Below are 21431 nucleotides of genomic sequence, written 5' to 3'. Positions count from 1 at the left end.
CTGGGGAGAGGACCAGCCACTGTCAGCAGTGCCAGGGCCACCACCCCTGGGGAGGAGCCACTGGGCTACTCTTGAGGGGCCAGAGGTGAGCCTGAACACTCCACAGCTGCTGCTCCTAGGGAGGAGCTGGTACCATGGGTGTCAGGCAACAGTTGGCCTTGCTGCTGCTGCTGCTGCTCCTGCTCTGGGGCCTGGGGCAGCCAGTGTGGCCAGTGGCTGTGGCCTTGACCCTGCGCTGGCTCCTGGGGGATCCCACATGTTGCGTGCTACTTGGGCTGGCCATGTTAGCACGGCCCTGGCTCAGCCCCTGGGTGCCCCATGGGCTGAGCCTGGCAGCTGCAGCCCTGGCACTAACCCTCCTGCCAGCACGGCTGCCCCCAGGACTACGCTGGCTGCCGGCTGATGCGATCTTCTTGGCCAAGATCCTCCACCTGGGCCTGAAGATCAGGGGATGCTTGAGCCGGCAGCCGCCTGACACCTTTGTAGATGCCTTCGAGCGGCGAACACGAGCGCAGCCTGGCAGGGCATTCTTGGTGTGGACGGGGCCTGGGGCCGGCTCAGTCACCTTTGGTGAGCTGGATGCCCGGGCCTGCCAGGCGGCATGGGCCCTGAAGGCTGAGCTGGGTGACCCTGCGAGCCTGTGTGCCGGGGAGCCTACTGCCCTCCTTGTGCTGGCTTCCCAGGCCGTTCCAGCCCTGTGTATGTGGCTGGGGCTGGCCAAGCTGGGCTGCCCAACAGCCTGGATCAACCCGCATGGCCGGGGGATGCCCCTGGCGCACTCTGTGCTGAGCTCTGGGGCCCGGGTGCTGGTGGTGGACCCAGGTGAGGGCCTTGGAGCCAGTGGAGAATGGAAGGGGGCAAGGGCAGGGACTATAGGACAGGGGTCCTGCTGGGACGGGCAGAGGCCCTTGGTCCCCACCTGCCTACTTTCACAGGCAATTATAATCAAGACTTATGAGCAGAAAGTAGTTCTCAGGTCATCAGAGTTTAATTTTCCCACAATTTGACCAAAAATACTAACGATGGGATTCTTTACCAAACAACATGGACGCCTTTCTCTACTAGCTGCTCCTCTGCCTGCATCTGTGGGTCTCAGATCCCGCCTCGCAACCTCAAAGGTGAGCCTTGCCTCTGTTTCTCCTCTGACCCATCTCTGCAGACCTCCGGGAGAGCCTGGAGGAGATCCTTCCCAAGCTGCAGGCTGAGAACATCCGCTGCTTCTACCTCAGCCATACCTCCCCTACACCAGGGGTGGGGGCTCTGGGGGCTGCCCTGGATGCGGCGCCCTCCCACCCAGTGCCTGCTGACCTGCGTGCTGGGATCACATGGAGAAGCCCTGCCCTCTTCATCTATACCTCGGGGACCACTGGTGAGGGTGCCCATTAGCCCTAGCACCAGCCTCTGAACTCTCAGGCTGACCTGACCCCACACTTGACTTGTGACTCAGTGTTGACCTCTGAAACCACTTTACCCTCTGATTTTGACATTTGTTTTTTGTTTGGCTGTTTTTTTTTTTCTCGAGGCAGAGTCTCGCTCTGTCGCCTAGGCTGGAGTGCAGTGGTGCAATCTCGGCTCACTGCAACCTCCACCTCCTGGGTTCAAGCAATTCTCTTGCCTCAGCCTCCTGAGTAGCTGGGATTACAGGCACACACCACTATGCCCGGCTAATTTTTGTATTTTTGGTAGAGACAGGGTTTCCCCAAGTTGGCCAGGCTGGTCTCTAACCCCTGACCTCAGGTGACCTGCCCAGCTCAGCCTCCCAAAATGCTGGGATTACAGGCGTGAGCCACTGCTCCCAGACTTGATTTTGATATTTGGCCTGAACTCTGACCCCCAATGTAATTTGAGAGGTCAATGCCAGAATTCTTCCTGTGTCCAGTAAACAGCCACTGAAACCTTTGATCTTGACATATTACTTTCAGTCCAAATTCAGCCTGTGAACCCAACCACAAATCCCTATACTTGACTGTTCTCTGAGAGCCTCAAACCCCAATGTAGGCCTGGCTGTTGGAGATCTATCCCTCTGGTCAGGCCCCTCTCTGTGCTGTCATGTCACCACCCTGCCCTTGCCATGCCTTCATCCCAAGGCCTCCCGAAGCCAGCCATCCTCACGCATGAGCGGGTACTGCAGATGAGCAAGATGCTGTCCTTATCTGGGGCCACAGCTGATGATGTGGTTTACACGGTCCTGCCTCTGTACCACGTGATGGGACTTGTCGTTGGGATCCTCGGCTGCTTAGATCTCGGTAAGCACACTTCTGAGGATCCCTCCAGTCTACAGGACCACGGGATTAAGTGTCAGCGTGGGGCTGTCAAGGCAAAAAGACACCATTGGTTACCCAGCACCCTGTGTTCTCACTTTTGAGAAGGGACACCCACCAATGAGTACCAGGGCCGCATGGACAGAAGCTTGGACACCCACACAGTCCCTAATGGCCATGCTTTGGTCAGGAGGTGACAAGACCTGATATGAGTGATGGTCACAGGCATCCAAGGAAGGTGTGGTGCTCAGGACATGATGGGGATGCTGGCCCAGATTTGTGACATGGCCCCAAGGGCAGCGGGAGTAGGAATGCTCTCAAGCACTCCATAGTGCTGTCTCTCTGGACTCTTGATTCAGAATCTAGACGGGGACCTCTCCATAGCTTGTTCTTTTTGTTTTCTCTTTTTTTTTTAATTTTAATTTTTATTTATTTATTTTTTTTCGAGACAGAGTCTTGCTTTGTCGCCCAGGCTGGAGTGCAGTGGCATGATCTTGGCTCACTGCAACCTCTGACTCCTGGGTTCAAGCAATTCTCCTGCCTTATCCTCCTGAGTAACTGGGATTACAGGCACCCACCACCACGCCCGGCTAATTTTTGTAGTCTTAGTAGAGACGGGATTTCACCATCTTGGCCAGGCTGGTCTTGAACTCCTGACCTCGTGATCCACCTGCCTTGACCTCCCAAAGTGCTGAGATTACAGGTGTGAGTCACCGCACCTGGCTATTTTCTCTCTCTCTCTTTTTTTTTTTTTGAGACAGAGTCTCGCTCTGTCGCCCAGGCTGGAGTGCGGTGGCACGATCTCGGCTCACTGCAAGCTCCGCCTTCCAGGTTCAAGCGATTTTCCTGCCTCAGCCTCCTGAGTAGCTGGGATTACAGGCACGCACCACCACGCCCAGCTAATTTTTGTATTTTTACTAGAGACTAGGTTTCACCATGTTGGTCAGGCTGGTCTCAAACTCCTGACCTTGTGATCTGCCCACATTTGCGGGCATTTGCCTCCCAAAGCGCTGGGATTACAGGTGTGACCCACCACGCCCGGCCTTTTTGTGTTTTCCAGCTTTTATCATGGCCATGTGTGGTTGCTCATGCCTATAATCCCTGCACTTTGGGTGCCAAGGCAGGAGGATCACTTTGAGTCCAGGAGTTCAACACTAGCGTGGGCAACATAGTGAGAGGCCATCTGTTAAAAAAAAATTTTTTAAAGCCACGCATGGTGGTATCGGGGGAACCTGCCCCTAATATTTCAATGTAGGTTCTTTTTTTTTTTTTTTTGAGATGGAGTCTCGCTCTGTCGCCCAGGCTGGAGTGCAGTGGTGCGATCTCAGCTCACTGCAAGCTCCGCCTCCTGGGTTCATGCCATTCTCCTGCCTCAGCCTCCCCAGTAGCTGGGACTACAGGCGCCTGCCACCACGCCCGGCTAATTTTTTGTATTTTTAGTAGAGATGGGGTTTCACATTTAGCCAGGATGGTCTCAATCTCCTGACCTCATGATCCGCCTGCCTCAGCCTCCCAAAGTGCTGGGATTACAGGCGTGAGCCACTGTGCCCGGCCTCGATGTAGGTTCTTTCTATTTTCCATAAGTGCTGGCCAGCTGAGAAATAAAGAGAAAGAGTACAAAGAGAGGAATTTGACAGCTGGGCCTCTGGGGGTGACATCACATATCGGTAGGACCGTGATGCCCACCTGAGCTCAAAGCCAGCAAGTTTTATTAAGGATTTCAGAAGGGGAGGGGGTGTAAGAACAGAGAATAGGTACAAAGATCACATGCTTCAAAGGGCAAAAAACGGAACTACTGATCAGGGTCCAACAAAGATCACAGGGCAAAGGGCAAAAGCAGAACTGATAAGGGTCTATGTTCAGTGGTGCACATATTGTCTTGATAAACATCTTAAACAACAGAAAACAGGGTTCAAGAGCAGAGAACTGGTCTGACCTCAAATTTACCAGGGCGGGGTTTTTCCCCACCCTAGTAAGCCTGAGGGTACTGCAGGAGACCAGGGTGCATCTCAGTCCTTATCTCAACTGCATAGGACAGACATTCCCAGAGCGGCCGTTTATAGACCTCCCCCCAGGAATGAATTCCTTTCCCAGGGTCTTAATGTTAATATTCCTTGCTAGGAAAATAATTTAGCAATATCTCTCCTACTTGCACGTCCACTTATAGGCTTTCTGCAAGAAGAAAAATATGGCTCTTTTTGCCCAGCCCTGCAGGCAGTCAGACCTTAGGGTTGTCTTCCCTTGTTCCCTAAAATCGCTCTTATTCTGTTCTTTTTCAATGTGCGCTGATTTCACATTGTTCAAACACACATTTTACAATCAATTTGTACAGTTAACACAATTATCACAGGGTCCTGAGGTGACGTACATCCTCAGCTTATGAAGATAACAGGATTAAGAGATGAAAGTAAGACAGGCGTAAGAAATTATAACAGTATTATTTGGGAAGTGATAAATGTCCATGTTATCTTCACAATTTATGTTCCTCTGCCGTGGCTCCAGCCGGTCCCTCTGTTAGGGGTCCCTGACTTCCCGCAACAGTGGTGAGCACTTGTGAGCGATTCTCCTGCCTCAGCATCCCGAGTAGCTGTTATTACAGGTGCCCACCACTATGCCCGACTAATTTTTGAATTTTTAGTATAGATGGGGTCTCACCATGTTGGCCAGGCTGGTCTCCAACACCTGACCTCGTGATCCACCCACCTCAGCCTCCCAAAGTGCTGGGATTACAGGCATGAGCCACCGCGCCTGGCCAAATTTTTCTTTTTTTTTAAATTATGAAAAGTTTAGCTGTGCCCGGTGGTTCACGCCTGTAATCCCAGCACTTTGGGAGGCTGAGGCGGGTGGATCACCTGAGGTCAGGAGTTCAAGACAAGCCTGGTCAACATAGTGAAATCTGTCTCTACTTAAAATACAAAAATTAGCCGGTCATGGTGGTTCACACCTGTAATCCCAGCACTTTGGGAAGCTGAGGCCACTGGATCACCTGAAATCAGGAGTTCGAGACCAGCCTGGCCAACATGGTAAAACCCTGTCTGTACTGAAAATACAAAATTAGCTGGGCGTGGTGATGCGAGCCTGTGTTTCCAGCTACTCGGGAGGCTGAGGCAGGAAAATCGCTTCAACCTGGGAGGTGGGGGTTGCAAAAAGAGTGAAACTCCCTTGCAAAAAAAAAAAAAAAGTGAAAATAGTTTGATGACATCTCATGTATCTTCGCCCAGCATCAATAATTGTTAACATGTTGCCAGTTTAATTTCGCATATACTTCTCTGTTTCTTTTTTGTTTGTTTTTGAGACACAGTCTCGCTCTGTCACCCAGGCTGGAGTGCAGTGGCACCATCTCAGATCACCACAACCTCTGCCTCCCGGGTTCAAGCAATTCTCTGCTGAGGCTGAGCCTCCTGAGTAGCTGGGATTACAGGCATGTGCCACCACACCTGGCTAATGTTTGTATTCTTAGTAGAGGCGGGGTTTTGCCATGTTGGCCAGGCTGGTCTCGAACTCCTGACCTCAGGTGATCCACCTACCTCGGCCTCGCAAAGCGCTGGGATTACAGGCGTGAGCCACTGCGCCCGGCCAAATTGTTTTTTTAATTATGAAAAGTTTAGGCTGTGCCCAGTGGTTTACGCCTGTAATCCCAGCACTTTGGGAGGATGAGTCTGGTGGATCATCTGAGGTCAGGAGTTCAAGATCAGCCTGGCTAACATGGCGAAATCCGTCTCTACCTAAAATACAAAAATTACCGGGGCATGGTGGCTCACGCCTGTAATCCCAGCACTTTGGGAGGCTGAGGCCGGCGGAACACCTGAAGTCAGGAGTTTGAGACCAGCCTGGCCAACATGGTGAAACCCTGTCTCTACTGAAAATACAAAATTAGCTGGGTATGGTGGCGGGCGCCTGTATTTCCAGCTACCAGGGAGGCTGAGGCAGGAGAATCGCTTGAACCCGGGGCGCAGGGGTTGCAGTGAGCCGAGATCTAGCCATTGCACTCCAGCCTGCAAAAAGCGAGACTCTGTCTCAGAAAAAAAAAAAAAAAAAGTGAAAATAGTTTGATGACATCTCAGGTATCTTCACCCAGCTTCAATAATTGTTAACATGCTGCCAGTTTAATTTCTTTTTTTTTTTTTTTCTTTGAGATAGAGTCTCGCTCTGTCGCCCAGGCTGGAGTGCAGTGGCGCAATCTCTGCTCACGGCAAGCTCTGCCTCCTGGGTTCATGCCATTCTCCTGCCTAAGTCTCCGGAGTAGCTGGGACTACAAGCGACCGCCACCACGCCTGGCTATTTTTTTTGTATTTTTAGTAGAGACAGGGTTTCACGGTGTTCACCAGGATGGTCTCAATCTCCTGACCTCGTGATCCGCCTGCCTCGGCCTCCCAAAGTGCTGGGATTACAGGCGTGAGCCACTGCGCCCAGGGCCAGTTTAATTTCACATGTACTTCCCTGTTTCTTTTTTGTTTGTTTGTTTGTTTTTGAGACAGAGTCTCGCTCTGTCGCCCAGGCTGGAGTGCAGTGGCACCATCTTGGGTCACCGCAAGCTCCGCCCCGCCCGCCCCCCCCCCCAGGGTTCAATCAATTTTCTGCCTCAGCCTCCTGAATAGCTGGGATTACAGGCACGCACCACCACAAGCGGCTAATTTTTGTATTTTTAGTAGAGACAGGGTTTCGCCATGTTGACCAGGCTGGTCTCAAACTCCTGACCTCAGGTGATCCACCTGCCTCGGCCTCCCAAAGTGCTGGGATTACAGGCGTGAGCCACCATGCCCAGCCACTTCCCTATTTTTTTCCAGAATATATCAGAGCAAATCCTAGACACTGTATCTTTATGCTTGTAAATATTGCAGTACATATCTCTAACATATAAGCACTGAAGAAACTGTAACCAAAGTGATTATTACACGTAACAACATTAATATCATATGATGTCCTTAATATCATATGATGTAACCCCTTAATATCATATGATGTCCAGTCTATGTTCAGATTTCTCCAATGGGCTGTTTTGGTTTGGTTTTGTTTTTAGAGACAGTCTTGCTTTGTCACCCAGGCTGGAGTACAGTTGTGTGATGTTGGCTCACTACAACCTCTGCCTCCTGGGTTCAAACGATTCTCATGCCTCATCCTCCTGAGTAGCTGTGATTACAGGTGTGGACCACCATGCCCAGCTAATTTTTTTGTATTTTTAGTAAAGACAGGGTTTCGCCCTGTTGGCCGGTCTGGTCTTGAACTTCTGGCCTCAAGTGATCTGACCATGTTGGCCTCCCAAAGTGCTGAGATTACAGGTGTGAGCTACTGTGCCCAGCCAATTGGCTGTTTTTTTGTTTGTTTGTTTGTTTTTAACAATTAAACAGTCTCCCCATTGTATTTGCTTGTAGGTCTCTGTTCCCCTTTCATCTGCATTTCTTGTTAAATTGGAAACTTTAACTAGAGGTGTTGTTAGATTCAGTTTTTTTCTTTTTCTTTTGAGACAGGGTCTCACTCTGTCACCCAGGCTGGAGTGCAGTGGTGTAAGCTCGGCTCACTACAGCCTCCCCCTCCTGGGTTCAAGCGATTCTTCCACCTCAGCCTCCCGAGTAGCTGGGACTACAGGTGTGCGCCACCACGCCTGGCTAATTTTTGCATTTTTTGGTAGAGATGGGGTTTCACCATGTTGGCTAGGCTGGTCTCAAACTCCTGATCTTTCAGGTGATCCGCCCGCCTCGGCCTCCCAAAGTGTTGGGATAACAGGTGTGAGCCACCACGCCCAGCCCCCTATATCTTATTAATCCATGTGTCCATACATCAATACATCCATACAAACATTCACCAACCCACCCATCTACCTACTCACCTACTTCCTCATTCATTCATCCACCCACCCATCTATCCATCCTTACACCTATCCATCTTTCTCTTTTTCTTTTTTTTTTTTAAGACAGAGTCTCACTCTGTCGCCCAGGCTGGAGTGCAGTGGCGCTATCTCGGCTCACTGCAAGCTCCGCCTCCCAGGTTCACGCCATTCTCCTGCCTCAGCCTCCTGAGTAGCTGGGACTACAGGCGCCCGCCACCACGCCCAGCTAATTTTTTGTATTTTCAGTAGAGACGGGTTTCACCGTGTTAGCCAGGATGGTCTTGATCTCCTGACCTCGTGATCCGCCCACCTCGGCCTCCCTAAGTCCTGGGATTACAGGCGTGAGCCACCTCACCCAGCCACCTATCCATCTTTCTACCCCCCTGCCTCTGCATGTCACCACCCACCCATCCATGTACTCACTATTCTAACTGTCCACCCATCCATCCACTCACTCACTACTCTTAACTGTCCACCCATCCATCCACTCACTCACTACTCTAACTGTTCACCCATCCATCTACTCACTCACTACTCTGTCACCCATCCATCTACTCACTCACTACTCTAACTGTCCACCCATCCATCTACTCACTCACTACTCTAACTGTTCACCCATCCATCTACTCACTCACTACTCTAACTGTCCACCCATCCATCCACTCACTCACTACTCTAACTGTCCACCCATCCATCCACTCACTCACTACTCTAACTGTCCACCCATCCATCTACTCACTCACTACTCTAACTGTCCACCCATCCATCTACTCACTCACTACTCTAACTGTCCACACATCCATCTTCTCACTCACTACTCTAACTGTCCACCCATCCATCCACTCACTCACTACTCTAACTGTTCACCCATCCATCTTCTCACTCACTACTCTAACTGTCCACCCATCCATCCACTCACTCACTACTCTAACTGTCCACCCATCCATCCACTCACTCACTACTCTAACTGTCCACCCATCCATCCACTCACTCACTATTCTAACTGTCCACCCATCCATCTACTCACTCACTACTCTAACTGTCCACCCATCCATCCACTCACTCACTGCTCTAACTGTTCACCCATCCATCTACTCACTCACTACTCTGTCACCCATCCATCTACTCACTCACTACTCTAACTGTCCACCCATTCATCTTTCCATCCATCCACCATATCCATCCACCTGCCCACCCATCTGCTTAGCTGGGCATTCATTTATCGTAATCAAGAGTGATTTGAGCTTCGAGTCAGTGACAAGTCAAAATAAAAATTAAAAATGTGGCTGGGCACGGTGGCTCATGCCTGTAATCACAGCACTTTGGAGGCTGAGGCGGGTGGATCACCTGAAAGGTCAGGAGTTCAAGACCAGCCTGGCCAACATGGTGAAACCCCGTCTGTACTAAAAAAAGTACAAAAATTAGCCAGCTGCGGTGGCGGGTGCTTGTAATCCCAGCAACTCAGAAAGCTGAGGCAGGAGAATCGCTTGAACCCGGGAGGGAGAGGTTGCAGTGAGCGGAGATTGCACCACTGCACTCCAGCCTGGGCAACAGAGCGAGACTCCGTCTCAAAAATAAAAATAAAAAATTTAATATTTACAGCCCTTATTTAGCATTGCTCACTTTATAACAGGCACAGAGCTTTCCCGGCATCCTGGAGACAGGATTTGAACCCAGGCCTGTCTATGCTCTTCTAGTGAGAGCAGTCCTGGCTGGGCCAAGGACACAAAGATGAACTCAGTATTGTCCTGTATCTCAGGGTGTGGGGGTGGGTGAGCACAGGTGCTAAAAGCAGCTTCTTACAACAATTTGGAAGCATGACCTGAAACCCCCTCTCCTGTCATCTCCCAGGAGCCACCTGTGTTCTGGCCCCCAAGTTCTCTACTTCCTGCTTCTGGGATGACTGTCAGCAGCATGGCGTGACAGTGATCCTGTATGTGGGCGAGCTCCTGCGGTACTTGTGTAACATTCCCCAGGTGAGGCTCTAAGATTAGGGCTCCATGGTGAACACCCAAGTATGAAATCCCAGGTAAAGGTCTCAGGTAAAGATTCAGGTACTGAACTCAAGTCCCTCAGATAATACACCTCATGCAAGAACCCCAGATAATGAGTTTCAGACAAGGCTTCCAATAATGGTTTCTTTGATAGCTGTGCTACCTTGAGCCTCAGTGTCCTCATTTGGAAAACAGGGATAATAGCCCCTACCCCTATCATGAGAATTTCCATTAAAAATTAATTAATTAAAATTAAATTTCCATTAAATTAAAGTTCTAGGTAACTACTCTTAGGTGAGACCCCAGATGAGGCCTCCAGTCACCTCTGGTAACGTCCCCCAGGCAAAGCTCTCAGGTCGCCCCTGCAGGTAACCCTCTAATTTAAAAGACTCCAGTAACTACTCTCATGTAAGTAACCCAGGTAGATCCCTTAGGTAGAGGTCCCCCATCACCTTCCAGGTAACTCCCAAGGTAAGGACCCAGGATAACACCCCCTCTAGGTAAAGGTTCCAAGGCATGCCCCAAGAGCACCTCCTCCTCACCCTTCTGGGGACATTCCTGTAGCAACCAGAGGACCGGACACATACAGTCCGCCTGGCAATGGGCAATGGACTACGGGCTGATGTGTGGGAGACCTTCCAGCAGCGCTTCGGTCCTATTCGGATCTGGGAAGTCTACGGCTCCACAGAAGGCAACATGGGCTTAGTCAACTATGTGGGGCGCTGCGGGGCCCTGGGCAAGATGAGCTGCCTCCTCCGAGTGAGTGTGCGGGTGCCTGGTGTGCAGCTGCCCTGAGGCTGAGCCCACAGGACCTATGTCAACACTTCACCCTCTACCCCAGATGCTGTCCCCGTTTGAGCTGGTGCAGTTCGACATGGAAGCGGCGGAGCCTGTGAGGGACAATCAGGGCTTCTGCATCCCTGTAGGGCTAGGTATGGGGGTTGAGGAGCCTTTCCTGGGTGGCAGGGGTGGCGACCCTCAGTCTTCTGCTTGGCTGGAACGAGCTGCCCAAAACCTTGACGTTGGTGCTCACTAGAGGGGTCTGCAGCCTTCATCTGGACCCTGAGCCAGTGGCCTGCCTTACCACCATCTGGGGCCTCCGCCTCAGCTTCTCGGCTCTGTCCAGCTCCCCTGCCGTGATCTCTTGCTCTGATTTACTGGGTCTCTGGGTGTCCATCTGATTTGTTCTCTTGAGCTTTCTGTGGAAGACGGCATTCCAGCCATTGGTCCCTTGTCCTGTACCTTCTGTTAGTGTCTTCTCCCAGGGCCTTGCAAGGTCCTGGTCATATCTCTTCTCACTGCCATTTGTCTGTCCGTCTTCCATCCCTTGTTATCCTTTTCCTGTTTCTCATGGGCTCCCCATACCGCCTTCACTATACTTCTCTCTCATTTTCTGTGTCGCTTGTCGCAGTCTCTCAAGGTCTCTGAATCTCTCTCTCATCTCTGGATCTCCCTGTCTGTGTCTTTGGGTCTGTCCTTGGCAGGGTGCTGGGTGATGAAGAGTCCACCGTTGTTGAAAACCTCCAGCAGGGGGCTTGGCTGGTGGGCTCCAGGGGTTCTTGTTCCTGCTCCTACCCCAGGGGAGCCGGGGCTGCTGCTGACCAAGGTGGTAAGCCAGCAACCCTTCGTGGGCTACCGCGGCCCCCGAGAGCTGTCGGAACGGAAGCTGGTGCGCAACGTGCGGCAATCGGGCGACGTTTACTACAACACCGGGGACGTACTGGCCATGGACCGCGAAGGCTTCCTCTACTTCCGCGACCGCCTCGGGGACACCTTCCGGTCCGAGGCAGGGTTTCTCGGGGCGGGGCTGGCGCGGGGCCACGGACGCTTTCAGATCCTAGAGGGAGTCAGGCTGAAGAGGCGGGACTTTCCTGTTGTAAGAGGGCGGAACTTGGAGTCAGGACTTCCCACGCGAAGGCGGGGCTTCTCGATTTTCGAGGGGGCGGGGCTGACTGGGCCTCCTGATCCCCAAAAGGGGCGGGGCGGGGGCAAGAGGCGGGGCCTCTCCTTCTCGGGGGCGTGGTCACAAGCGCCGGCTCCCTCCCTGCAGATGGAAGGGCGAGAACGTGTCCACGCACGAGGTGGAGGGCGTGTTGTCGCAGGTGGACTTCCTGCAACAGGTTAACGTGTATGGCGTGTGCGTGCCAGGTGCGGAGGGTTCTCATTTTAAACTTCCAACAGCTTTGTGGGTGGAGGGGTCGTTATTCTGATTTTACAGGTGGGGAAGTGCTAGGGCCCAGAGAGGTTTAGAGACTTGCTGGCTCTCACAGCCAGTGAGCAGAGCTGGGCGAGGCTGGAGGGTCAGCTATGGGCCCTCGAGATGGGTCAGCCGAGAGTGACCAGACTGCTCTCTAGGGTGTGAGGGTAAGGTGGGCATGGCTGCTGTGCAGCTAGCCCCCGGCCAGACTTTCGACGGGGAGAAGTTGTACCAGCACGTTCGCGCTTGGCTCCCTGCCTACGCTACCCCCCATTTCATCCGCATCCAGGTGAGCCCAGGGTGGCCTGGTGGGTGGGTGGAAGATCATAGCCAGGGGGCGGGTGGATGTCACAGTGAGGGGACCATGGTCACTGCCCTGCAGGACGCCATGGAGGTCACCAGCACGTTCAAACTGATGAAGACCCGGTTGGTGCGTGAGGGCTTCAATGTGGGGATCGTGGTTGACCCTCTGTTTGTACTGGACAACCGGGCCCAGTCCTTCCGGCCCCTGACGGCAGAAATGTACCAGGCTGTGTGTGAGGGAACCTGGAGGCTCTGACCACCTGGCCAACCCACTGGGGTAGGGATCAAAGCCAGCCACCCCCACCCCAACACACTCGGTGTCCCTTTCATCCTGGGCCTGCATGAATCCCAGCCTGGCCATACCCTCAACCTCAGTGGGCTGGAAATGACAGTGGGCCCTGTAGCAGTGGCAGAATAAACTCAGATGTGTTCACAGAAGTCTGTATGTCTGCGTGGATGAAGGAGCAATGGAGGAGTGCAGGGGCTAGTGCCCTGAAGACCTTATTTTAGGGTCTTCCCTGTCTCCCAGCAAAGAACCTCAGCCATCCCTGTGGGATGACCCTGTCTGTGTAACGCCAAGGGTGTGGGAGGAGCTGGCCAGCCTCGCAGCTGCTCTGAGGTAGAGAGATGAGAACTCTGATTCTCATCTGTGGGTCTTTGGTGGGCCACTGAGGCGGTGGCTGGGCCAGTGGATGTGGATAACTCCCCTGTGAAGTGCTGTGGATACACAATCTGACAAAGCCTGGAGGTTGCTGGACTGAGGCTAGAAGGGCAAGCAGGAAGTAACTGGGGGAGGAGTGTCCCTGGCACTGTGAATGGCACGTGTAGAGGCCCTGGGGCAAGCTTTGTAGGTGGGGAGCAGCGGGAGCAGAGGCCTCTGGAAAATGGGAGTCTGCACAGTCTCAGGAGTTGGACCTGCTACCCGAAGCCTAGTGGAGATGTAGGTGGGGGTGTGTGGGTGCTGAGCCTCTGCCTCCAAGGCTTCTCGGCACAGTAGGAACTGAAGGTGAGGCTACAGACACTGGAACAGTTGTGGTGGTGCCAGGCCGGTGGTCCATGGGTTAACTTTGGGAGCACAGCTGGGGTGATGATGGTGAGAAAAGGAACCCCACAGCAGTAAACGCCGTATGCAAAGGGCTGTCCGTGGGCAGTGCTGCAGACTGCGACCCTGCCCGTCCCTTCTCGTGTGCATAGTAAACACACCCCACAGCAATGCTTAAGCACACCTGAGAATGGCCCTGTGTGGCAGACGCACCTGAGTGTGGTTCAGAGTTCCCGGCTAAGGAATCTCAGAGATTCATTCCTTATTTTTGAGGAACATCTGGGTCCTTAGCCCTGTCCCATGGAATGCTGGTGGTACAAGGGATCCTGGCCTTTTGCTTTCAGTTAAATGAAGGTTGCCAGGGAGAGGATGTTAAGTGAAAATGCCATATAAACTGCATGCTTTTTGCAAGTGGTTCTCCTGCCCAGCCCACCCCCCTGGACTCTCCCCGGTATGTAAGCCCCCAGTAAAACCCTACATCTTGTTTGCTGGCTCTCAGTCTCTTCTTCGGCCTCTTGAACCTGGTGCCGTCCCCATTGGAGTCAGTAGGGGTTTGGCACAATACCGTGCTCTCCCGTGCCTCAGCCTCCTCATCAGGCTATGGGCCACTTCGAGGACAGAACTAGCCTTCGAAGGGAGCAGTGCAGGCAGCACCTCACGTGGGCTGTGAGGCAGCTGGGCTTCACAGAGTTCCTGGTAGCATTCGAGGCTCTTCCTGTCAGCCCTGCAGCCTGGAGCTGAGACAGTATCCTTTTCAGTTGGGGTCCCACTATGAGCATCTGTTTGTCATTGGTGGTGGCCGTGCACGGTAATTCTCTTCTGCGAAGTGATAGTTGTTGTGACTTGCTATTTCTGTGCCCTGTGTGGCCAGTGGAGCCCCACGTGTTCCCTGAAGAGCCCTGGCCCTTTCATACAACTGGACTTGGATCCTCCTACGCATACAGTAGGTTGTCCAGTTCCTTCATACTTCTGTTTGCTCCAGGAGAGACCCTGGCCAGGAAGGGAGCTAGAGCTGTGTGAACGTAGTGGCAGAGGCCCAGGCATTGCCACCTCTCGGGGCATTAAGGAAACAGTAGGCAGAGACAAGTGGGTACCAAGGCCTTGGTATCACATGTGTTCACAGAAGTCTCTGTGTCTGCATGGATGAAGGAACACTGGAGGACTGCAGGGGCTAGAGCCCCAAACACCTTACTTTGGGGTCCTTCCTGCCTTCCCACCAGGGACCTCAGCTATCCATCTGGGCTTCCTCCTCCTGTCGCAAATTAGGTTTTCAAGTTCGGTGGCATTCCCATTTCCTTCAGGACGGACCCTGGCCAAGAAGTGAGCCTGAGGTTATGTGAACATAGCAGCAGAGGTCAGGCTGGCCACCCTTGCTGCTCCTGCAGCTTTGCCTTCCCAGATGCACAGTAGGTTCAGTATCATGTGACAGCTGGAGCCTGGGCTGTCTTCATGGCCCATTCCTCCTGCCCTGAACACAGTAGGTTCTTGTTATATTAAGGCCCTTATACCCTTTGGGGCCAGAGACCAGCCTAGAAGGGAGCGTGGAGTACACAGACAAAGCAGCAGAGTTTGGCGCTGGCCACCCCTACTGTGGCCCCATGGTCTACTGTGTCTTGTGACCATCCCTTGAGACACGCTGGGCCCTGTTCTTCAGGCTTTCCCATACCACTGTGCCCATGGCCTGGTGCCAGTCTGAGCCCCGGTATCTCCATTTCTCCTGTGTATGCCATGTTGTGAGTCGACGGTAAGTTTTGACTATGTCCCCATGAGGAACGCTGCATTCCTCTGGTGCCAGTTCAAGGGGCCCTGGCCAATGGGGCTATCTCATGCATTTCCCATCAGACAAAGCCAGCATCTGGAATGTAGGCTGAAGAAATCCACTCAGTCAACAGATTATCAAATGCTTGATGTGCTGGGAATGCAGGGGAGGGTGGGCACATGTGCAAGATTTGAATGTGGGTGTGTAGATCCCAGAGCTTGCAGTGTGGAGAGTGAGGCAGACACTTAGAAGCTAGAGATCTTAGATCTACCTGCTTCTCATGCCTCAGTTTTCTCCAATGGAAATGCCTACCTCAAGGATGTTTGTGCGGAAAAGTACAGGGAAAGTTCCTCACAAAGGTTCCCTGTTGTCCCTGCTATTGGCATCTTGGCTCTGGCCATCAGTCAGAGCCTCAGTTTCTTCATCTGCAGAGTGGGCATGTTGACCCCACTTTGGAGTGTCATTGGAGGGGATTATTAGCAACAACAGAAAGAAACTTGTGTCTAAGAACCCTAACATCCAGCCAGGCACGTTGGCTCACGCCTGTAATCCCACCACTTTGTGAGGCCGAGGCGGATAGATCACGAGGTCAGGAGATCGAGACTATGGTGAAACCCCGTCTCTACTAAAAATACAAAAAAAGTAGCCGGGCGCGGTGGCGGGCGCCTGTAGTCCCAGCTACTCGGGAGGCTGAGGCAGGAGAATGGCGTGAACCCAGGAGGTGGAGCTTGCAGTGAGCTGAGACTGCACCAATGCACTCCAGCCTGGGTGACAGAGTGAGACTCCGTCTCAAAAAAAAAAAAAAAAAAAAAAAAAAAAAGAACTCTCATGTCCTTGTTAGTATAGTGGGAAAAAAAGAAGAATAACCCTTGTGGACTCACCTGGGGCCAGGCCAGAGCTGATACTTTTTTTTTTTTTTGAGACAGAGTCTCGCTCTGTCACCGAGGCTGGAGTGCAATGGTGCAATCTCAGCTCACTGCAAGCTCCGCCTCCCGGGTTCACGCCACTCTCCTGCCTCAGCCTCCTGAGTAGCTGGGACTACAGGTGCCCGCCACCACACCCGGCTTTCTTTTTGTATTTTTAATAGAGACGGGGTTTCACCATGTTAGCCGGGGTGGTCTAGATCTCCTGACCTCGTGATCCTCCCACCTCGGCCTCCCAAAGTGCTGGGATTACAGGCGTGAGCCACCGTGCCTGGCCTAGAGCTGATATCTTCACCACATCTCATGGGATGAGTTGTGTCATGTTGCTCCCACCATAGTCGAGGAAGCCTCAGCCAAGAGAGGTGCTTTCCCCATGAGTTACTTGCCAAGCCCATTGTTGCAGGTGTTGGATCAGAGGGTGTGGATGTTGTAAAAATATCTCACTGTGGATCCTCAGCTTTACAAGTTCACCAGCACTTTATACAAATCCAGGCCTCCCTAAGCCCTAGCTAGCTTGGGGCATTCATAGTTTTTGCTATTACATTTGCAAGGATTAAAAAATAATATTTGATTAGCTGGGTGTGGTGGTATGCACCTGTAATCCCAGCTACTCAGGAGGCTGAAGCAGGAGAATCGCTTGAACTTGGGAGGTGGAGGTTGCAGTGAGCCAAGATTGCACCACTGCACTCCACTTTAGGCAACAGAGCCGAGAGTCTGTCTCAAAATAATAATAATAATTTTTGAGGCTGGGTGCAGTGGCTGACGCCTGTAATCCCAGCACTTTGGGAAGTCGAGGTGAGTGGATCATGAGGTCAGGAGTTTAAGACCAGCCTGGCCAACATAGTGAAACCCCATCTCTACTAAAGATACAAAAAATTAGCCAGGTGTGGTGCTGCATGCCTGTAATCCCAGCTACTCAGGAGGCTGAGGCAGGAGAATCACTTGAACTCAGAAGGTAAAAGTTGCAGTGAGCCAAGATGGCACCATTGCACTGCAGCCTGGGTGACAGGGCAAGACTCCATCTCAGAAAAAATAAATAGGCAGGTGCGGTGGCTCAGGCCTGAAATCCCAGCACTTTGGGAGGCCAAGGTGGGTGGATCATGAGGTCAAGAGATCGAGACCAGCCTGGCCAACATGGTGAAACCCCGTCTCTACTAAAAATACAAAAAATTAGCTGGGTGTAGTGGTGGATGCCTGTAGTCCCAGCTACTCGGGAGGCTGAGGCAGGAGAATCTCTTGAGCTCGGGAGGCAGAGGTTGCAGTGAGCTGAGATTGCACCACTACACTCCAGCCTGGCGACAGAGCGAGACTCCGTCTCAAAAAATAAAATAAAAATAAATAAATAAATTTAAATAATAATATAATTTTTGGCTGGGTGCAGTGGCTCATGCTTGTAATCCTAGCACTTTGGGAGGCCAGGGTGGGAAGACCACTTCACCCTAGGAGGTCAAGATCAGCCTGGGCAACATAGTGAGACCACGTCTCTAGAAAAAAAATTAAAAGTAAAAAAATTAGCCAGGAGTGGTATTGTGCACCTTTAGTCCTAGCTACTGGGCAGGCTGAGGCAGGAGGATGGCTTAAGCCCAGGAGTTTGAGGTAACAGTGAGCTATCATTGTGCTGCTGCACTCCATCCAGCCTGGGCAACAGAGGCAGGACCCTGTCTCTAAAATAAATAAAAAATTTTAAAACTTTTTCTTATTCCCCCACTAGACTACAGATCTATGAAGTGTTTTTTATTCAATATATCACACACGTTATTCCTTTTCTCTTTTACTTTCCAAACAATTTTATTTTAAAAAAACCTGCAGTACAGTATTAAAAAGCAATACATTCAGCAGGAGTGACGACCAACAGAAACAAAGGGAGGAGGGTACGGAATACCAGGGACCCTACCTCAACTGATCCTCAGGGCTGGAGGCCAGGGCCAGACTGGGAAGGAACACGGGTGGTGGGGAAGGGAGAAAAGGGCACCCACCAAAATGAACAGGCAGAACAAAACATTTGTATAGGAAATGTCTAGTTGAACTCGAGGATCTTGGGGAGACGGAAAAGCACCTTTTTTTTTCCCCCCCCCAAAAATATCCTGGACTATCAGGGAGGGTTGGCCTCCTGGGGCAAAATGAGCAGGCAGAGCCCTACCCTACACTCTACTATTGTGGAGGGGATGTGCTGGGGGCTGGTGACACACATTTTATTCTTCTTTTTTTTTTTTTTTTTTTTTTGAGATGGAGTCTCACTCTTGTTGCCTAGGCTGGAGTGCAGTGGCACTGTCTTGGCTCGCTGCAACCTCCGCCTCCCGGAACCAAGTGATTCTCCTGCCTCAGCCTCCTGAGTAGCTGGGATTACAGGCACACACTACCACACCTGACTAATTTTTGTATTTTTAGTAGAGACGGGGTTTCACCATCTTGGCCAGGCTGGTCTTGAACTCTTGACCTCGTGATCCACCCACGTCGGCCTCCCAAAGTGCTGGGGTTACAGGTGTGAGCCACTGCACCCTTTTTTTTTTTTTTTTTTGAGACGGAGTCTCACTCTGTCACCCAGGCTGGAGTACAGTTGCACAATCTGGGCCCACTGCAACCTCTGCCTCCCAGGTTCAAGTGATGTTCCTGTCTCAGCCTCCTGAGTAGGTGGGATTACAGGCATGTGCCACCAGGCCCAGCTAATTTTTGCATTTTTTTGGTAGAGATGGGGTTTCACTATGTTGGCCAGGCTGGTCTCGAACTCCTGACCTCAGGTGATCTGCCCGCCTTGGCCTCCCAACGTGCTGGGATGACAGGCGTGAGCCACCACACCCAGCCTATTCTTAATTTCATTCTATAAGTCTTTCTGTTTCTCCTGTCCCAAGCTGCTGTAATTAGCATAGGCTTGTAATATATATATATATATTTTTTTTTTTTTTTCTTTTTCATTCTCTTTTTTTTTTTTTTTTTTTTTTTGAGAAGGAGTCTCTCTCTGTTGTCCAAGCTGGAGTGCAGTGGCTTGATCTCGGTTCACTGCAACCTCTGCCTCCCAAGTTGAAGCGATTCCCCCACCTCAGCCTCCTGAGTAGCTGGGATTATAGGTGTATGCCGCCACTCCTGGCTAATTTTTGTATTTTTAGTAGAGATGGAGTTTCACCATGTTGGCCGGGCTGGTCTCGAACCCCTGACCTCAGGTGATCCACCTGCCTCGGCCTCCCAAAGTGCTGGGATTACAGGTGTGAGCCACTGCACCTGGCGGAATTCCTACTCTTTACTTTTATTTCAAAACCTTCTTAGCTAGTCATGTGTCAGAACTCTTTCCCATTTATGTCTTTTCCCCCCAAAATTGCTGGTTAGGTATAGAAGTAAAAGGTGGTGGAGGGCACCATGCTTTCTTTATATTCTTATGGGTGGCTGCTAGTGTGGGGACTGGTTTTTTTGTTTTGTTTTTTTTTTTTTTTGAGATAGGGTCTCGCTCTGTCACCCAGGCTGGAGTGCAGTGGCACCATCATCGGTCACTGCACCCTTGACCTCCTAGGCTCAAGTGATCCCCCCCAGTAGCTGGGGCTGCAGGCATGCACCATCATGCCTTGCTAATTAAAAAAAACATATTTTCTTTTGTAGAGTTGGGATCTTACTGTGTTACCCAGGCTGGTCTCGAACTCCTGGGCTTAAGCGATCGTCTTGCTTCAGCTTCCCAAAGTGCTGGGATTATAGGAGTGATTCACTGTCCTAGGAAGGATTGTTTCTTTCTTTCTTTCTTCCTTTTTTTTTTTTTGTTTTGAGACGGAGTCTTGCTCTGTCTCCCAGGCTGGAGTGCAGTGGCGCAATCTCGGCTCACTGCAAGCTCCGCCTCCCAGGTTCACGCCATTCTCCTGCCTCAGCCTCCTGAGTAGCTGGGACCACAGGTGCCCGCCACCATGCCCGGCTAATTTTTTTTTTTTTTGTATTTTTTAGTACAGACAGGGTTTCACCGTGTTACCCAGGATGGTCTCGTTCTCTTGACCTCGTGATCCGCCCCCCTTAGCCTCCCAGAGTGCTGGGATTACAGGCGTGAGCCACTGCGCCCGGCCCCAGGAAGGATTCTTGAAGTATCGGTGGATGCCCTCATGGGAGGACCAGTGACTCTCACAAAAAGCAGCCTTTGTTGTCCAAGTGAATAAATAATGCCTTTCATGTAAGCATGTGAGAAATACAGGCAGATGCTGTAGCGATGGCTCAGATGGTGACGTTTCTTACAGACTTTACCAAGTCCACGGTTTCTTCTCATCCTGCCTTTTCCTGGATGCCCGTGTTAAGTTCCCCGCTCCCACCCCTAATGACAGATGACTTCTCCCACCGACTTTCCGTATCCGACATTATGCTCTCGGGTTTGATAGTTCAAGATGACTTTTTCTCTATGAATGAATAAGTCAATGATGATTAACAGTGGTGGTAATGAGAGGTACCTCCTCACACAGATCCCTCTCTGCCTTGCTAGAACTTGCCTTACCCTGCTGAGGGTGCTCTGAAAAGGCATGGACGTGGCTGCTGGTCCTGCCTCTGGACCCACGGTGACTAGGGTCTCTCTGTTTTCTGACATGTCCAGGGAGGGCTGGGCAGAGCCTCATGGGTTAGAGGTGTGGGTCACGTCTCTGCTGTCCATGCTGGGAGTAAGTCATTGACAAGAGGGCCATGGAGAGGGCCTTTTCGGAAGAGCGGTTGGAAGGAACCTTCTGGAAGGGTGGCGTGGTGATCATAGCCTGAGAGGCTGGATATGAGGAAATAGCAGGTGTGGCAGGAGGGGGGTTCTTAGGGCCCATCTGGTGCTGGGGAGTAGGACTGACAGACCTGGTCCAGACAGGCCAGCAGGAAGTCAAGACTGAAGAGAGTGTTCCAGAGACCTGGGGAGGGGTCAAAAAGTGAGATAAGTGGGGCACCCACAGAAGGAGAAATGGTCTTGGAGCTCACAAGCAGCGGCGGGCACCAATGTCTGTGCAGTCATGTTCAGACGCTGTTGGTGTTGCCGAGACCACGGAAAACACAAGCCCTGTGTGAAAGTGAACTGACCCCCACACCATGCCCAGTGCCCTTTGGCATCTGCTGTAGTAGGAGGAGGCTGCAGCCTGTGCAAACCCCAGGAAGGGGCTCGATTCTTGCAGATGGCACCAACTACAGAGGA

General features: G+C 51.8%; 1 protein-coding gene and 1 long non-coding RNA gene across 2 annotated transcripts; one reads left to right on the top strand and one right to left on the bottom strand.

Annotated features, from left to right (window-relative positions):
* Positions 1–119: 119 nt before the first annotated feature.
* SLC27A5 (solute carrier family 27 member 5) lies at positions 120–20219 on the top strand. Its single transcript, XM_003816626.4, has 10 exons — positions 120–822; positions 1160–1369; positions 2088–2246; positions 9940–10064; positions 10647–10841; positions 10924–11014; positions 11663–11861; positions 12133–12230; positions 12438–12568; positions 12662–20219. The coding sequence occupies exons 1-10, from the start codon at positions 135–137 to the stop codon at positions 12836–12838; spliced, it is 2073 nt and encodes a 690-aa protein (XP_003816674.1). The 5' UTR covers positions 120–134; the 3' UTR covers positions 12839–20219.
* Positions 970–11857, bottom strand: LOC134729651 (uncharacterized). The gene is made up of 2 exons (XR_010110950.1): positions 10625–11857; positions 970–2309 (listed from the first exon to the last, which is right to left on the bottom strand). It is a non-coding gene; the product is annotated as an uncharacterized LOC134729651 (long non-coding RNA).
* Positions 20220–21431: the final 1212 nt, after the last annotated feature.

This window comes from Pan paniscus, chromosome 20, assembly GCF_029289425.2.
Source record: "Pan paniscus chromosome 20, NHGRI_mPanPan1-v2.0_pri, whole genome shotgun sequence".
Lineage (NCBI taxonomy): Eukaryota > Metazoa > Chordata > Mammalia > Primates > Hominidae > Pan > Pan paniscus.
Note: the sequence above shows the minus strand (reverse complement) of the source record. Positions and strands in the feature narration are given on the sequence as shown.

What these genes read in the sequence shown, in the direction of transcription:
- SLC27A5 (XM_003816626.4), top strand. Translation starts at nt 135, where the DNA reads ATGGGTGTCAGGCAACAGTTGGCCTTGCTGCTGCTGCTGCTGCTCCTG. An exon ending in CTATACCTCGGGGACCACTG is followed by an intron (nt 1,370 to 2,087) that starts GTGAGGGTGCCC and finishes CTTCATCCCAAG; the next exon opens with GCCTCCCGAAGCCAGCCATC. An exon ending in GTATGGCGTGTGCGTGCCAG is followed by an intron (nt 12,231 to 12,437) that starts GTGCGGAGGGTT and finishes ACTGCTCTCTAG; the next exon opens with GGTGTGAGGGTAAGGTGGGC.